The sequence below is a fragment of the Oncorhynchus tshawytscha genome, linkage group LG07 (assembly GCF_018296145.1).
Source record: "Oncorhynchus tshawytscha isolate Ot180627B linkage group LG07, Otsh_v2.0, whole genome shotgun sequence".
Classification (NCBI taxonomy): Eukaryota; Metazoa; Chordata; class Actinopteri; order Salmoniformes; family Salmonidae; genus Oncorhynchus; species Oncorhynchus tshawytscha.
In genome coordinates, this window is record NC_056435.1 from 38,496,820 (window position 1) to 38,514,434 (window position 17,615).

At 43.5% G+C, this 17,615-nt stretch overlaps 1 protein-coding gene across 1 annotated transcript; it reads left to right on the plus strand.

Annotated features, from left to right (window-relative positions):
• Positions 1 to 8,324: 8,324 nt before the first annotated feature.
• On the plus strand, positions 8,325 to 17,330 carry nmur3 (neuromedin U receptor 3). Its single transcript, XM_024427126.2, has 3 exons — positions 8,325 to 8,540; positions 11,284 to 12,258; positions 15,661 to 17,330. The coding sequence occupies exons 2-3, from the start codon at positions 11,400 to 11,402 to the stop codon at positions 16,101 to 16,103; spliced, it is 1,302 nt and encodes a 433-aa protein (XP_024282894.1). The 5' UTR covers positions 8,325 to 8,540; positions 11,284 to 11,399; the 3' UTR covers positions 16,104 to 17,330.
• The last annotated feature ends 285 nt before the right edge of the window (positions 17,331 to 17,615 follow it).

Genomic DNA, 17,615 nt, shown 5'->3' on the forward strand with positions numbered 1-17,615 from the left:
GGACTCAATTGTTGTGGAGGAAGTGTGTGTGTGTGTGTGTGTGTGTGTGTGTGTGTGTGTGAAAGAGAGTATTATGGCTAATTTAGAGGCAATATAACAATTCCAACCGAACACACATACTGTACCTTAATCACATGCGCCTTCACAACAACAACTTTGGCAAAGTTACAAATCTTCAGAACAAATGAACAATGTTATCAATCTGTCTGAAAGTGATAAAGTAATAACACAAAGCAGGACAAGGATTCTTGACTCGTCTGTTGTTTACATCAAGGTTTCCCTAACTCGTTCATGGGCCCTAGCACTACACAGCTGATTCAATTAACCAACTCATCATCAAGCCCAGGACCGACTATGGGAAACCCCGGGTTTACATTACTCATATCACCTCCAAATAATCAGTGATTCAACACATTTTCAAAAACAACAACAAGTTTATATTTCCATAATCATCAAATAAGTATCTAGTTCAGTATACGGCACATGATATACTGCAAGTTTTCCAGGTGTCAGACTTTTTGCGTATGCCACCGTATCGCTTATCGCAGCCTATGGTCAGATGAGCACACTATATACCATCATGTCTGGGCTGTAAACTGAACAAGTCCTCCATGTCCAACAGGCTTACGTCATAGGACAGCCAATAAAGGGAAGTTGGTGGTCGTACTAGTCAGCTGCTGATGACACTTCTGATATTGTTATATACAGTATTTACTAGGTTTACTATCAATTACCTTACAGTTATCACATAAGATATTCCTCATAGAAATATATTATGTTACAATAAGTATATTGTAGTGCATGAAGTGTTTGTACGGAAACCTTCATGGATCGCACATTTGAAACAGCGGTCAATCTGCACAATCCTCTTTTAGAACATTTTTTTTCTGCTCGCTTCTGCTTTGTTTGCTGTCACTGTAAAGCTCTTTGTGACAACTGCTGATGTAAAAAGGGCTTTATAAAATGAATCTGATTGATTGAATTTGATTGATTGAATCTTCTACTCAATGACACTTGCAAATAGTAGGACTTAGGACCTGTCCAGTGCCCCGTGGGTTGATTGGCGTGGAACGTTGCAGATGGAATGCATCAAGATAGAGATATATTGTGTCAAACACTCTATCTGAATGTTTTGTGATTGCATTGATCCCTGCTTTGGCAGAGCACAACAGTATAATAACTTGATGACTAACTGGTTTAAGGCTTTAGCAAAACAGATCACATTGTAATGTAGCATCATGATGAAATGGATAAAATCTCCAAATAAGCACAACAACAACTGAATATTCACTTCAAGCTCTGACAATCTTTTGATGAGAGACACTGACAGACAGTTTTCACGAGAAAGCTATATAGATATAATTTTTATTGGCATGATGGCTCAAAGTCAGTTACTTTATATTGCATGTCATTCTAGCAAACAATTGGAGACTTTAGATATACTGTATCTAAAGTCCTAAAGATAAATCAGTGTTTATGTTTCCTAGAGAAGATTGATGCCCTAGTTTTATTCATATATTCATATCTTGGATAAGACCCCATGGGTCATATCACAGTGTCGTCCATCCACCTGTCCTTAGTGTGAGTAGAGGGAGAAGTAGCGAGCTTGCGGATAGGGACTCAGTACTTATACACTCCCTATTTCATTTGATGAGTGTTAAACCAATTTACAGGTGGTTAATGAATATAATTTTCTCTCGCTACCTATTTTTTAAATCAGGTGACAGATGTAGGGTCCTGACCCCAAGTAGCTCATTCATGCATTCGAAGCTGAGTGGGTCCTGATGAGCAGCGCAAGAACAAGCCTTTTTGCACCTGTAAGGTGTGACAGTGTGAAATATAATAGGATGTGTGTTCACTCATAGGCTTAATGGTGAGTCAGCCCAGGGAAGGTAGACAGACTCTTTATAGGGGAGAGACATTTTTTACATTCAGCATCAATCTGTCAAGAGGAATATAGTATTATTTATAACAAGGATATCTATATATATTTAAGGATGTTGTGTATCCCTGGAAATAATCAGCCGCCTACAAATATCTATATTCAAACCATGTCTATCTTTATTTCCAAAACACATTTCAACACAATCACAATCGTTTTTTTGTCTTTTACCCCCTTTTCTCCCCAATTTCGTGGTATCCAATTGTTAGTAGTTACTATCTTGTCTCATCGCTACAACTCCAGTACGGGCTCGGGAGAGACAAAGGTCGAAAGCCATGCGTCCTCCGAACCACAAACCAACCAAGCCTTAACACAGCGCGCATCCAACCCGGAAGCAAGCCACACCAATGTGTCGGAGGAAACACCGTGAACCTGGTGACCTGGTCAGCGTGCACTGCACTCAGCCTGCCACAGGAGTTGCTAGTGAGACAAGGATATCCCTACCGGCCAAACCCCCCCTAACCCGGACGACACTATGCCAATTGTGCGTCGCCCCACGGACCTCCCGGTCGCGGCCGGCTGCGACAGAGCCTGGGCTCGAACCCAGAGTCTATGGTGGCGCATCTAGCACTGCGATGCAAATCAAATCAAATTTATTTATATAGCCCTTCGTACATCAGCTGATCTCAAAGTGCTGTACAGAAACCCAGCCTAAAACCCCAAACAGCAAGCAATGCAGGTGTAGAAGCACATAGACCACTGCGCCACCCGGGAGGCTCTTGTTTTTTGTCTTTTAATATATTTTTTTGCATCTTTTAACACAGGCGTAACATCTAACAATGTACTTTTAAAACCATGTACTTTTAAAAAACACTTTTAACATAGGCCAGGCCCTGTAGTTACCTCTCATCCCAGCGACAAAGCCTTGCATTATACCTGGGAAGAAAACACTTCAATTTGCTCAACTTACCATTGGCTCAACCATTGGCTCAACCATTGGCTCAACTGACGCCAAGGCAAACATTTTGAATATATTAGCCCACACAGCTACAAGGATGCACTTTCATTTCATGTCTAGAACCTCACATTGAATATTATAGATACCCTACTCGTAAAGAAAACATTGTCTGATGTCTACATGGCCTGTTGTTTATTCACACCTTTATTACAGTCATATTGGATGAAGCTGGCAGCACTGAATACAAAGATGATGATGAGTAAACCTGTCTGAGTCAACATGTGGTGCTACTGCCCTGATCAGCAACCCAGAACTAAAATATTGCGCCAGCTACTCGATTCGTTTCTGGAGGGAGAGGTATGAGATACCATTTATATTATGTGAGCCTGTCCATGAGAGATTAATGCTCCCACAATCTTTCAGATCATATTGCTTCCTCTAATCTACCATACCTCTAATCTACCATTGTCATTCCACATGCAAAGTGTATGTACAGTAGCTGCACCCAACAATGCACACTATACGAGGAATCGTCTATTCAACTTAATTCTAATGACATCCTGTATAGATACACATAGGCTTACTGTAACTCCCCAATTGGCTGGTGTCAAACAAGCTAAAGTTGTAACACTCTCAAGCGCATCTTACCTACGTATTCATGACCTCTCCTCCACAGCGGTGAGCATTATTTAAACAGTGACGCTATGCATTATTTAAACTTACTCTGCCCTCTATTGTTAAGCTATGTCTTTGGACAATGTTTATATTGCAGCAGCTCAGTACACAGCTGCTCATTGGAAAGAATGCTACAAACAAATCATAGGAAATTACATTTGTGTATCTTATTAGACATCTGTTTACTGAAAAAACAAGGGTGATAAATAGCTTATACTGAGTAGCAGTGATGGCCACATTTAAAATCTTACTATATAATCAATGTAACATGACTCATGTACAGGAGGCAGCTCTTCAGAGTGGTCACAAGCTGGCACAGCCACAAAGTCATAAAATCTGATTTTAAACCTTAACCCTTACCTTTACCACCACAAACCGATGCATCTACTAAGACTGCACTCAACTAGCTGTATAGGGCCATAAGTGTCACATGTGCTCCCGCTCCGGTCTCTAGGTCACCAGGCTGCTCGATATGGCGCACACCTGTCACCATCGTTACGTGCACCTGGGTGTCTTCAAACTCACCTGGACTCCATCACATCCCTGATTACCTTCCCTATATATGTCTCTCACTTTGGTTCCTTCCCCAGGGGTTATTGTTTCTGTTTCAGTTTCATGTCTGTGTGCTGTTAGTGTTTCTTGTTTTGTATTATGTTCTATTTATTTTATTAAAATACTCACTCCCTTAACTTGCTTCCCGGCTCTCAGTACACTTGTTACAGAATAACGCCTCACCTAAGGGAAGCACCAGGGAGTGTTTCTTTTTTTGTGTCAGTGGGAATGACGTCAGGTCTGGGAGCCGCTACAGGCTCTCATGCCTCAGCCAGATCGCCAGGCTCCCCTGCCTCCGACGTCTCGTCAAGCTCTCATGCCTCAGCCAGATCGCCAGGCTCCCCTGCCTCCGACGGCTCGTCAAGCTCTCATGCCTCAGCCAGATCACCAGGCTCCCCTGCCTCAGCCGGTCTGTTTGGTTCCCATGGCCCAGCTGGCGACAGGTTCCCGCGCATCAGCAGGGGTGACTGGTCCACTCTTGATCCCCGGGTTCATCCCTTTGGTTGGCGTCCTGCGGCTGGAACCGAACACGCTGGGGGGGGATACTGTCAAGTATGCTCTCTCTCCAGCGCTCTAGGTCTCCATGCTCCCGCGTCTCAGCCGGATTAAAATTTTTCCTGTGCCTCAGCAGAGGTGACCGGTCTGCTCCTGGTCCCCAGGATCGTCATTTTGGACGGTGTTCTGCGCGTCAGGGAGGGGGTACTGTCATGTGTGCTCCCTCTCCGGCCTCTAGGTCACCAGGCTGCTCGATATGGCACACGCCTGTCACCATCGTTACATGCACCTGAGCGTCTTCAAACTCACCTGGACTCCATCACCTCCCTGATTACCTTCCCTATATATGTCTCTCACTTTGGTTCCTTCCCCAGGCGTTATTGTTTCTGTTTCAGTTTCATGTCTGTTTGCTGTTAGTGTTTCTTGTTTTGTATTATGTTCCATTTATTTTATTAAAACTCATTCCCTGAACTTGCTTACCAACTCTCACCGCACTCGTTACAATAAGCAAACTAGTGAATGTTCAGAAAGAGGCAGCACTCCTAGTGGCCGGTGACTTTAATGCAGGAAAACTGAAATCCGTTTGACCTAATTTACCAGCATATACCAGCATTTCACCTGTGCCACTAAAGGCAAGAAAACTCTTGATCATGTTTAACACACACACACACATACACACACACCAGTACTTCCCAGCCAAACAGTGCACCATCCGACCAATCCCAGGATGACCAGAGGAGGACGACGTGTGGGCCCAATAGATCAACTGGTCACGAACAACAGACGGAACATACAGACACCCAGGGGGACACTGGTGGGGAGCGGGCTCTGCACGCAACGCCTGCTCAATGTCCGCGTCCAGCTCCCACACTACCAGTGCCACCAGGCAGGAGGCCGGGAGTATGGGAGTGGGATCCCTGGGCCGCTCTTCTGTGTCATACAGTTGGGACAGTGCGTCTGCCTTAACGTTTTGGGAACCTGGTCTGTAAGAAAGGTAAAAAATAAAATGGGTGAAAGACATTGCCTGGCGAGGGTTCAGTCTCCTCGCTGCCATGATGCACTCCAGATTGCGGTGGTCAGTCCAGATTAGAAAAGGGTGTTTAGCCCCCTCAAGCCAATGTCTCCATGCCTTCAGAGCCTTGACAACAGCCAACAGCTCCCTGTCCCCCACATTATAGTTTCGCTCTGCCGGGCTGAGCTTCTTCGAGAAGAAGGCACAGGGGCGGAGCATCGGTGGCGTACCCGAGCACTGAGAGAGCACGGCTCCTATCCCAGCCTCGGATGCTTCCACCTCCACTATGAACGCCAAAGAGGGATCTGGATGGGCCAGCACGGAAGCCGAGGTAAACAGAGCCCTCAGGTCACCAAAAGCCCTGTCCGCCTCAGCCGACCACTGCAAACGTACCGGGCCCTCCTTCAGCAGTGAGGTAATGAGAGCTGCTAGCTGACCAAAACCCAGAATAAACCTCCGGTAGTAATTAGCTAAGCCTTGGAACCGCTGCACTTCCTTTACCGTGGTGGGAGTCGACCAATTACACACGGCTGAAATGCGGTCACTCTCCATCTCCACCCCCGAGGTGGAAATGCGGTACCCTAGGAAGGAGACCTTCTGCTGGAAGAACAGGAATTTCTCAGCCTTGACGTACAGGTCATGCTCCAACAGTCGACCAAGCACCCTGCGCACCAGGGACACATGCTCGGCACGTGTAGCGGAGTATATTAGAATGTCATCAATATACACCACTACACCCTGCCCGTGCAGGTCCCTGAAAATCTTGTCTACAAAGGCTTGGAAGACTGATGGAGCATTCATTAACCCGTATGGCATGACGTGTACTCATAATGCCCTGAGGTGGTACTGAACGCCGTCTTCCACTTGTCTCCCTCCGGGATACGCACCAGGTTGTAAGCGCTCCTGAGATCTAATTTGGTGAAGAAGCGGGCCCCATGCATTGACTCAATCACTGTGGCGGTGAGCGGTAGTGGGCGGTAGTACCTCACAGTGATCTGGTTTAGACCTCGATAGTCAATACACAGGCGCAGACCTCCCTCCTTCTTCACAAAAAATAAACTCGAGGAGGCGGGTGAACCACCCCGTGAGAGCCCTCTGTTGCCATGAAATGGTGGGGTCATGACGAGCTAACCAGGGAAGGCCTAGTACCACGGGAAACGCAGGAGAGTCAATGAGGAAGAGCCTGATTATCTCTTCGTGACCCCCCTGCGTCACCATGCCCAGGGGGATGGTAGCTTCCCTAATTAACCCGGACCCTAATGGTCGATTATCTAGAACGTGAACTGGGAAAGGCCTAACCACTGGAACAATAGGGATCCCTAACCTATGGGCGATTGCTCTGTCGATAAAATTCCCAGCCGCGCCTGAATCGACGAGCGCCTTATGCTGGGAATGCGGGGAAAACTCAGGAAAATAAACATGCAAAAACAGGTGTACAACAGAGGGAGAAGTGGATCGATGATGGCTAGAAGACCGGCGACGCCGACTGCCGAGCGCCGCCCGACCACGGAGAGGACCCTACTTTGGCGGATGTCGTAACAGACACAGCCTGGTATAGAGGTCCTAGATGACAGGGTGCTCTGCCACAGTGATGTACTAGGCCGTATGCACTACCCTCTGTAGAGCCTGTAGTGTATGGACAAGGGATGGAAGGTTAATTGCTTCATAGTGGAAGGTGGGTCAAGAGGTTATGACAGGTGTCTCTTATGACAGGTGCCCCAGGTCAATCCCTGTGAAGGGCACAGAGGTTTCTGGGAATAAGAGCAGCTCAGTGAAAGAAGATCTGCAGTTGCTGTGTCTGAAGATGGAGAAGCAGTGGACAAGCCACTTGGCTCAGGCCTGGTCAACCTGAAATCCACATCCTGCAGAGGGCACAGTAAGCAGCGCCACAACACCCAAGGAAGTTGGGACCTGAACTGAAGATAACCTGAACTTTTGACCAGTTCTGTGCATGCAGCGTACATACTGGCTTTGTACACCCCAAACAACTCTCCCCACATAAAACCAGACGACGTGATTAAGGTCATTGGCAAGAAAACACCATGTAACTCCTGTTGCCACAGCTCATGCATACAGATATGACATGGGCATAAAGCTAAAGTGCTCTCTGAGAGACTTGACTTAAGGCAAGAAATCTCTCAAAACACTGCATCTTAAAAACCTCAGAAATGGAGCAGTGATTACATTAAATTGTGATTAATTAATGCACCACCAACGGGCACTGAAATGTCTTAAATGGTCCAAAGATACAGGATGGTCCAAATGGAGAAAAGCACAAATGATGTCCATAAACACAAAATAACATTTTGTAAAACCACTTACTCAAAGTGCAAATACCTTTTAAAGTGTTTTTTTTTTGTCATCATGAGGTAAAGTATTTGATTCTTAAATGCTGCAAGTTCTCCATAGGAGAACACTTTAGCCAACTTGAAGGGCATATAGTCTAGGCTACATAAGGCATTATGTGTTTTTATGTTTTTTTGTACTGCAAAACATTTTCAAGTGCTGTTACCAAACCATTTTAGGTCACAACGGTTGATCTAACCATGTCTCTCTTCAGACATGCTGCCACTGCACAGTTCCAATGTTATTAGCAGGTGTCATCATTAGCACATTCATAAATGACAACATGTTCTCAAATGACTTACAGTTGCGTAAGTAAATGAATAAACAAAAAGTATGGCTACAGACACCCACTGAACACCCTCCCTCCCCTCTCTCTCTATCTCTCTCTCTATCGCGTGCTGCGTACATCAGCCCCTTTGCTTCAGGTACCCAAGGAGCAGTTTTCCTACAGGCGCACCGCACCTCCTTATCGACGCCTTCAGTCAAGTTTTCTTGCAGGGGATGACTTATCTCAATTCCATTCACCACCTGCAATTTCTTAAAAGCTTGTCCAGACTTTTTCAAGAGGGACTTCATTTTCTCAGAGAGCAATCTTTAGCAGCTCTGAACAGGCATCAAAGGTGAGTGTTAAAATTCTACTGAGCTACAAACATTTCTCAAATGACATTATACAGTAATGGTAGTCTTGAACAAAGTTAGTTGCTTTTTTGAGTCGACAATTAAGAACCATTATTTCGAATTAAGTTCAAGAAGTAAGCAATAAGATACAATGAAGAATGATTTTTATTTTAATTAGCTAACATCATTCACACACACTACATGACCAACAGTATGTAGACATCTCGTCGAACATCTCATTCCAAAATCATGGGCATTAGTATGGAGTTGAACCCCTTTTTGCTGCTATAACAGCCTCCATTCTTCTGGGAAGGCTTTCCACTAGATTTTGGAACATTGCTGCGGGGACTTGCTTCAATTCAGCCGCAAGAGCATTAGTGAGGTTGGGCACTGACGTTGGGTGATTAGGCCTGGCTCGCAGTCTGCATTCCAATTCATCACAAAGGTGTTTGATGGGGTTGAGGTCAGGGCTCTGTGCAGGCCCGTCAAGTTCTTCCACACCAGTGGAGGCTGCTGAAGGGAGGACGGCTCATAATAATGGGCAGAATACAGTTGTGTAAAGTACTTAAGTACTTTATACTTTAAAGTATTACTTCAGTAGTTTTTTTTAGGGTATCTGTACTTTACTATTAGTATTTTTTTATTACTTCACTACATTCCTAAAGACAATTATCAATACATTTTCCCTGACACCTAAAAGTACTTACATTTTTTTTTGTCTAATTCACACACTTATCAAGAGAACATCCCTGGTCATCCCTACTGCATCTGATCTGGCGGACTCACTAAACACATGCTTCATTTGTAAATGATGCCTGAGAGTTGGAGCTTGTACCTGGCTATCCATAAATAATGTTAGAACGTGTGGCCATCTGCTTTGCTTAATATAAGGAATTTGAAATGATGTATACTTGTACTTGTACTTTTGCTACGTAAGTATATTTTAGCAATTACATTTACTTTTGCTACTTGAGTATATTTAAAGCCAAATACTTTTACTCAATTAGTATTTTACTTGGTCAATTTCACTTTTAATTCAGTCATTTTCTATTAAGGTATCTTTACTTTTACTCAATGATGACAATTGAGTACTTTTTTCCACCACTCCCAGAATGGAGTGAATGGAATGGTATCAAACACATGAAAACCCCCCAAAACATGTGTTTCATGCCATTCCATTGAATCCACTCTGGACATTATTATGAGCCTTCCTCCCCTCAGCAGCCTCCACTGTTTCACACCGATCTCAACAAAAAATATCTGTATGGACCTTGCTTTGTTTATGGGGGCAATGTCATACTGAAACAGGAAAGTTCCTTCCCCAAACTGTTGCCACAAAGTTGGAAGTACAGAATCATCTAGAATGTCATTGTATGCTGTAGCGTTAAGATTTCCCTTCACTGGAACTAAGGGGCCTAGCCCGGATCAGGAAAAACAGCCCCAGACCATTATTCCTCTTCCACCAACTTTGAGGTTAGAACCCTGCATTGGGGGAGGTAGCGATCTCAGATAAGTCTGTCGGACTGCTAGATTCAACACTCCAGAGAACGCGTTTCCACTGTTCCAGAGTCCAATGGGGACTAGCTTTACATCACTCCAGCCTACGATTGGCATTGCGCATGGTGATTTTAGGCTTGTGAGCGGCTGCTCGGCCATGGAAACCCCTTTCATAAAGCTCCTGGCGATATGTTCTTGTGCTGACGTTACTTTCAGAGGCAATTTGGAACTCGGTAGTGAGTGTTGCAACTGAGGAAAGACGGCGGTCCCATTCTGTGAGCTTGTGTGGCCTATCACTTTGTGGCTGAGGCGTTGTTGCTCCTAGACATTTTCTCTTCACAATAACAGCACTTTCAGTTGAACTGGGCAGCTCTAGTAGGGAATACATTTGACAAACTGACTTGTTGGAAAGGTGGCATCCATGATGGTGCCACATCGAAATTCACTGAGCTCTTCATTAAGGCCATTCTACTGCCAATGTTTGTCTATGGAGATTGCTTGGCTGTGTGCTCAATTTTATACACTTGTCAGCAATGAGTGTGGCTGAAATACCCAAATCCACTAATTTGAAGGGGTGTCAACATACTTTCGCATATATAGTGTACATGTTTCTGCACAGAACAGAATGCAGTAGATAAATGTGACAAACATGAGAATTGTGGATACACAAGATATTCTACAGCATTCATGTTATACACACAAGATATTCTACAGCACTCATGTTATACACACGGGTGAATCTACCAACGTACTATTACAGTAAGAGCCAAAGTGTGTTTTTGTGATGTTAATTCATAATTGACAGTTATACCTGGTTGAATCTGATCAGCTCTGTATTTACCCAAGCTGCACAGCTGTGATTCAGCACCATAACTGACAGCAGAAAGCAGATGGTACTGTTATGCATGACAAAAGCCCCTAGACTATCAATAAACTGAGCTTGGTGAAATTGATTGTACTACCCCTTCATTGTATAATATCAGGTAATGAGTGCCTCCATGCACTACATTCATTTGTTTCAAATTTCATACCACCAACATAAAAATGAATTTATGGCCATAATTGAATTTATGGCCTTAAGTCAAGACAATCATGCAAAACAGAAATCTCTTGTGAGGCTTTACTGAGATGTCTCAGTCATCATTTGAAAGCTTTTACATCACCTCATGTAGAATTAGGATTATTAGCAAGAAATTATTTAGCAGAAAGTAATATACTGTAATATAAATGGTTGCTGTGTTTCTCTAGGTGTTGTATTTCTATCTGTATGGAATGAAGTCTCTCAGACATATGCAAACGATGTGCCGACATTACCAGTGATCCCGTCCTCTCTACTCCCACTTACTACAAGCCCCTACTCTGAAATGGAGAAGTACTGCCTGGATTCTCTTTCCAACATCTCAGAACAGCATGGCAGGTTCTGTAACATCACGTTGCTAAATGTTACAGGAAATGACACTGGAACCAAGTCCATTGAGGACAGACTACTGGAAGTTCTAGGGCCGAAGCGCTCCCCCGTCTTTCTCCCTATCTCCCTGGTTTACCTGCTCATCTTCCTCCTGGGCGTGTCTGGCAACCTGCTCACATGCACAGTGATATCCAAACACAAGAAGATGTGCACCCCCACCAACCTGTACCTGTTCAGCCTGGCTGTGTCAGACCTCCTGGTGCTCTTCTTTGGGATGCCCCTGGAGATCTACGACCTGTGGCAGAACTACCCCTTCCCCTTCGGAGAGGGAGTCTGCTACTTCAAAATTTTCCTCTTCGAGACTGTATGCTTTGCCTCCATCCTCAATGTGACAGTGCTGAGTGTGGAGAGGTATATCGCAGTGGTCCATCCACTAAAAACACGCTATGTTGCCACCAACAAGCATGCCAAGCGTGTCATCAGTGCTGTATGGGTGCTGTCCCTGGTTTGTGCCATCCCTAACACCTCCCTGCATGGCATCTACTACTTGAATCTCCCGGAGAAGGTGGCAGAGTCAGCCATATGCAGTTTGATAGGTTCCCCGTGGATCTACAACCTGGTGATTCTGATCACCACCACATGCTTCTACATTGTTCCCGTGACGGTGATCAGTGGGCTGTACCTGGGGATTGGTATCAAGCTGGGCAGGGAGCGACACCTCTCCCGGGGGACGATGAGGAAGAACTGTAGCGCTAACATCAGCTGGAGAATCCATGTGGAGCAAGTGCGCAGGAGACAAGTCACCAAGATGCTTGGTGAGTTCTGCATCCATTTCCATGTCTAACCATTGTCACAGTCACAAGCATCACTACTACGGTAAACATAACTTAGACTTTCAACTGAAAAAAAACATTTGAGGAAGGGATTTTTACATCTGTACCCCAGTACGACCTACGTAACCACAGTGAAACGTTACTCTGTGATAAGGTATGTGCTGCTGCCGCAGGAAGGGGGGCATTGCCTAGGCAACCAATGACTTGTATGCTACAACAAAGTTTCATCACGTTGTAAAGAGTCCATGTTACCACGGAAACAAACTCAACCGCATGAATGCTCGGCTGTCCCGTCTTCAGTCAAATTGGTCAGGCAAGTGACCTCGGTCACCGTTATAATCTTTTGAATAGCAAAAGGAACAACATGACTCACATTTTCTCCTCTCCTCCGCTCCTGGCGGCAATGGTCCACATGGGAAAGGGAAGTTTTCAACTAAAATCATGGAAGCAGGGTACCAAAGCAATCTTTCCCCACTGAAAGCAGTTCAGCCAAAGCAATAAGAACACACAGAATGTACTTTTTGTTGTATTATAACTGGATTTTAGCTCCCGTCCAAATATACAGTCAGGTCCAAAATTATTGGCACCCTTGATAAAGAAGAGCCAAAAAGACTGAATAAAATGAATAATACAAATACTGAGCTATATTGAGGTATATTGTATTTGTCCAAAGAGCTCTATTTTCATGTCATCTGACCATAGCACTGGCTCCAATCCAAGCGCCAATGCCGTTTAGCAAAATCCAGGCGTTTACATTTGTTGGATGACATGAAAATAGAGCTCTTTGGCCACGTACTCCAGTGGTGGGTCTGACGTCGAAAAGAGGACTCATATACTGTATAAAAAATAACCCCATACCTATTGTAAATTATGGTGGTGGGATCTTTGATGTTATGGGGCTATTTTTCATCCACTGGCCCTGGGGAACTTGTTCAGGTCAATGGCATCATGAACCTAACCCAGTACCAGGACATTTTAGCCAAAAACCTTGTTGCCTCTGCCAGGAAATTTGGATCTTCCATCAAGACAATAACCCCAAGCACGTATCAACATCTACAAAGAATGAACCACAAAATCAACATTGTGCAATGGCCAACTTAGTCTCCAAACTTGAACCTCATTGGAAGCCTATGGTTTGAGTGGAAGAGGGCACCCCATAAGCCCAGAAATTAAGAATCTGAAAAGATTCTGTATGGAGGAATGGTCTAAGATCCCTCCCAATGTATTCTCGCTCAGTGCCGTTATCCTTACACACAGTGGTGTGGCCAGCAAGATCTGTTAGATTATATCATTTTAATTCAGGGAAATGATTAAGCAAGTCTGATAGTGAGAGGTGGAAATGGATTATACCAGAGGCAGGTAGGCTACAGGTAAGGATTAGGGATGCAGACAGAGAATGGTGATGAAGGCCTACAGCAGGAGGGTAACAACATTCACCCCAAATAAGAAGTTATTAATGATTTGCATTATCTCAATTATCATTCGGTCACTGTATGACAATGCACATTTCTTATTGCCTGCAATTGCTTTTGTCTTTGAAGCCAAAAACAGGACATGCATTTTGGGGAAATGCTCTAAATAGCAAGGTGTTCAGCTGTGTTTATTTCCATACCAATACATGAAACCATAATTTCACTAACCTACTGGGCAAATTAATGAAAAACCTACAGCTAACACAACCAATATTTTAATAGCAATAAAATATATTTTGGTTTCGATATGGTAACCAATAAGGAGGGCTCCCCCACCTCCCAATTCAATTAACCTGTGGCTATCAGATTACAACAAGGCTTACAAGGCCGAGCTCAAATGCCAACATTACATTCATTCAAAGCAATGGGCACACTGCGTAAAAGGCTGACCGGCAAATTGGCACTGTCTCTGCTTTCTAAAAGTGAGAGAAAAAGGCAGCAGGCTGGCAGCTGCTCTCTGAGCGATGCTCCGCATGATCCTAAAGCCAACCAATGAATATGCTAATCTGAAATCGCATTTTAATTGGGATTGAATGATTTGAATCTACTTTTTTTGCTAACTTTACATTTTTGGTCTTGAGGTAGGGTTTGGCAACTGCCATACCCTACCATACCCAACTGATGCCCCTGATAGCAAGGTAAGGTATTGAAAGGTATTGAAAACAGGGGTGCCAATAATTTTGACCCCTATATTTTTTGTTAAAAAAATAAATACTTGTTGAACACAATCTCTTTCTCTGAGGCACAATAATAATATACAAATATATATTTTAGTAGGGGAGAGTGGGATAAGTTCTGCCATTTTTTTACAATCAGTATCACTCTGTCAAAGGAAATCTAGTATTCTTTCTAACAAATATATCTACGTATATTTCAGGATGTTGTGCATCCCTGGAAATAATCAGAATTCAAGTAAACATTGCAGTTTTGAAAACATAGCTTGTCCAAAAAACATGGTCTCGTCACAACTTACTCCCGGGTATGGAGTAAGTTGAGCTGTTTCTTTACTTTTCTTTTTTCCAAACACAATTCAACACATTCACTTTTTGTCTTTTAATAATTTTAAACATATTTTAATAGGCTTAACACGTAACAAACACGTTTGCACTTTTTAAAAACACTTTAAACATAGACCAGGCATTGTTGTTACTGTATTTTATAACCCAGCGATAATGCCTTGCATTACACCTGGGAAGAAAACACTTAACTTTGCTCTACTTGCCATTGGCTCAACCATTGGCTCAACCATTGGCTCAACTTACCCAAAGGCAAACATTTTGACTAACATTTTGACCACACAGCTACAAGGATGCACTTTCATGCTATGTTTAGGACCTCATATTGAAATTATGTTTCGGACCTCATATCGAACACATTGGGAATTCAACAAACTTCTGGTTGTCTTTTTGAATGGATGACTAAAGGTTGAAATCTCATTGATTAATGTCTCAACCAAATATTACCCACATTTCCATGTTGAAATGATGTAGTGTGCCTAGTTGGAAGTATCATCAAACCTCTAACTGAAAATATTTTTCGGAGACCTAACTTGCTCAACTCAACCGCACAAATTCCCAGCCGTCCAGTTTTCATTTAGCGATTAATTCTCCAAAAACAAAAAGCAAACCCTTTAAAAAAATGTTTTTTAAACATTTATGGCTGCTATTTTATTTCATGACAGCTTTCATCCATAGTCATTGGTTACACGATTACACATGAATTGTGCCAGCCCTAGTTATATGAGTACATTGTCTCAGTTTTATGAGGACCAAGTTTTGCAGGGAACACCGAACAGGATTCCCACCCTGACTGTTGTTGCCCCCCTTTCTCTCTCTGTACACGTCACTTAATTCATCCTCCGTCTATGTCCCTTACTGTCTTATTCCTATTTTCACTGTCTGTTGTAATGTAGCTGTGGTCGTGCTGGTGTTTGCCATCTGCTGGGCACCTTTCCACATTGACCGGATCCTGTGGAGCTGCATCATGCAGTGGTCTGTCTGGACAGACCTCAACCAAGCCGTGTACCAGTGTGTGCACCTCCTTTCAGGCATCCTCTTCTACCTCAGCTCTGCAGTCAACCCCGTTATCTATAACCTGCTCTCCACACGCTTCCGGGAATGCTTCTGGGATCTCGTCTGCACCCATACAGAAGACACCACTGCTGGAAAAGACTTCACACCCTCCGCCAAGATCCTGCTGGTCCCCTCGGGCCCAGTTCCTAAGACCCAAGCCAGGCCCAGTGACCACAACTCCCTCACTCCCCTGATATCTCCAACTGGGAACACAGAGATCACAACACTGACAAGTAAACATTTGTGCGTGGTAGACTCTGACTTCACTGCTACTGCTTTTTAATCATATTTCATATTTAATGCAGAGATGTAGACTCGAATCACGTGACTTGGACACTTAATTTCCTGTTAAATTCTGTTATTACACCGTGAACATACACTGAGCGTACAAAAGCTCTTTTCATGACATAGACTGACCAGGTGGATCCAGGAGAAAGATATGATCCCTTAGATGTCACCTGTTCAATGTAGGTGAAGGAGAATAGACAGGTTACATAAGTATTTTTAAGCCTTGAGACAATTATTGTGTATGTGTGCTATTCAGAGGGTGAATGGGCAAGACAAAAGATTGAAGTGCCTTTGAAAAGGGTAGTAGGTGCAGCGGCTTGAGTGTGTCAAGAACTGCAATGCTGCTTTTAACACCTTGTAGAGTCCATGCCCTGATGAATTGAGGCTGTTCTGAGGGCAAAAGAGGGTGTAACTCAATATTAGGAATGTGTTCCTAATGTTTCGTACACAGTGAACATTCACGGCAATTCCATTGCTCAAAGCGGAGAATCGTATTGGTTATATGGGAAATGACCTTTAAATTCTGTTCTGCCTAGCGCCGCTGCACCAACAAGTGCGGAAAGGCAAGGGGAAGAATAGAGCACTGTCCTATATTTCAATGCTTGTCGCTTGAAAATATGAGCTCTGAGCTTGAGTTTCTGTGAATGTTAATTCTCAGCCATCCACAGACCTCTCAATGTGCATTCAGTGGGTAGGGGAAAAACAACACTTTATTGTAATTGGAGATTTCATAATATAAGTCAAACTGTAGTTGTACTATCAACAGTAGCTGTACATCATCATTTGGATGGCCTTTTTATTAGTAATGATGATAAAAAAACATTAAGTTAATGATCTGTGAAGTTTAATATGTAGGCCTATGTACTGTACTAGTAGGTCTAATGTAAGGAAAACAGTAAATATCCTGATTTTAAAAATTGCTTTGAAATTGGTATAAAACAAATTGGTATAAAATTGGTATAAAAATAGATACTTTGGGATTTTGGCAATCGACCTCCCCAGAGTCACATGAACTCGTGGAAACCATTTTCCAGTAGGAAGTAAGTTAGAGGTAGTTTTGTAAGCCAATGCTAGCTAGTGTTAGCACAATGACTGGAAGTCTATTGGTATCTGCTAAATGGTAGTTAGCAATTGCACTAGTTCCAGCAAAGATTTTTTTTAAATCAATGACGCTAGTTAGCAACTTCGTTCAAATTGCACGCAAAGACATACAAATGGTATCCACAAGTTCACCTGACTCTGGGGAAGTAGATACAATGCCTCATTGCCAAAATCCTGAAGTATCCCTTTAACTATTGACTCAAAACCCCAAATTAGGGACTTGTGACTTGACCTGATCTCTGGAACTTGGGACCTGACTTGAGATTTGCCCATTATTACTTGAAACTTGACTTGAGACTGAAGGTTAAGACTTGACTTGCTTAGGACTTCCTAAATTGTGACTTGGTCCCATGTCTGGTTTAATGTGTAGTGGATATGATGCCCTCTGTCAGGAGGTGGATTTGTC

Excerpts from the sequence above, each read along its gene's own strand:
- nmur3 (XM_024427126.2), top strand. The coding sequence starts at position 11,400 with ATGGAGAAGTACTGCCTGGATTCTCTTTCCAACATCTCAGAACAGCAT. Across the intron at positions 12,259-15,660 it reads ACAAGTCACCAAGATGCTTG|CTGTGGTCGTGCTGGTGTTT; the intron begins GTGAGTTCTGCA and ends GTTGTAATGTAG.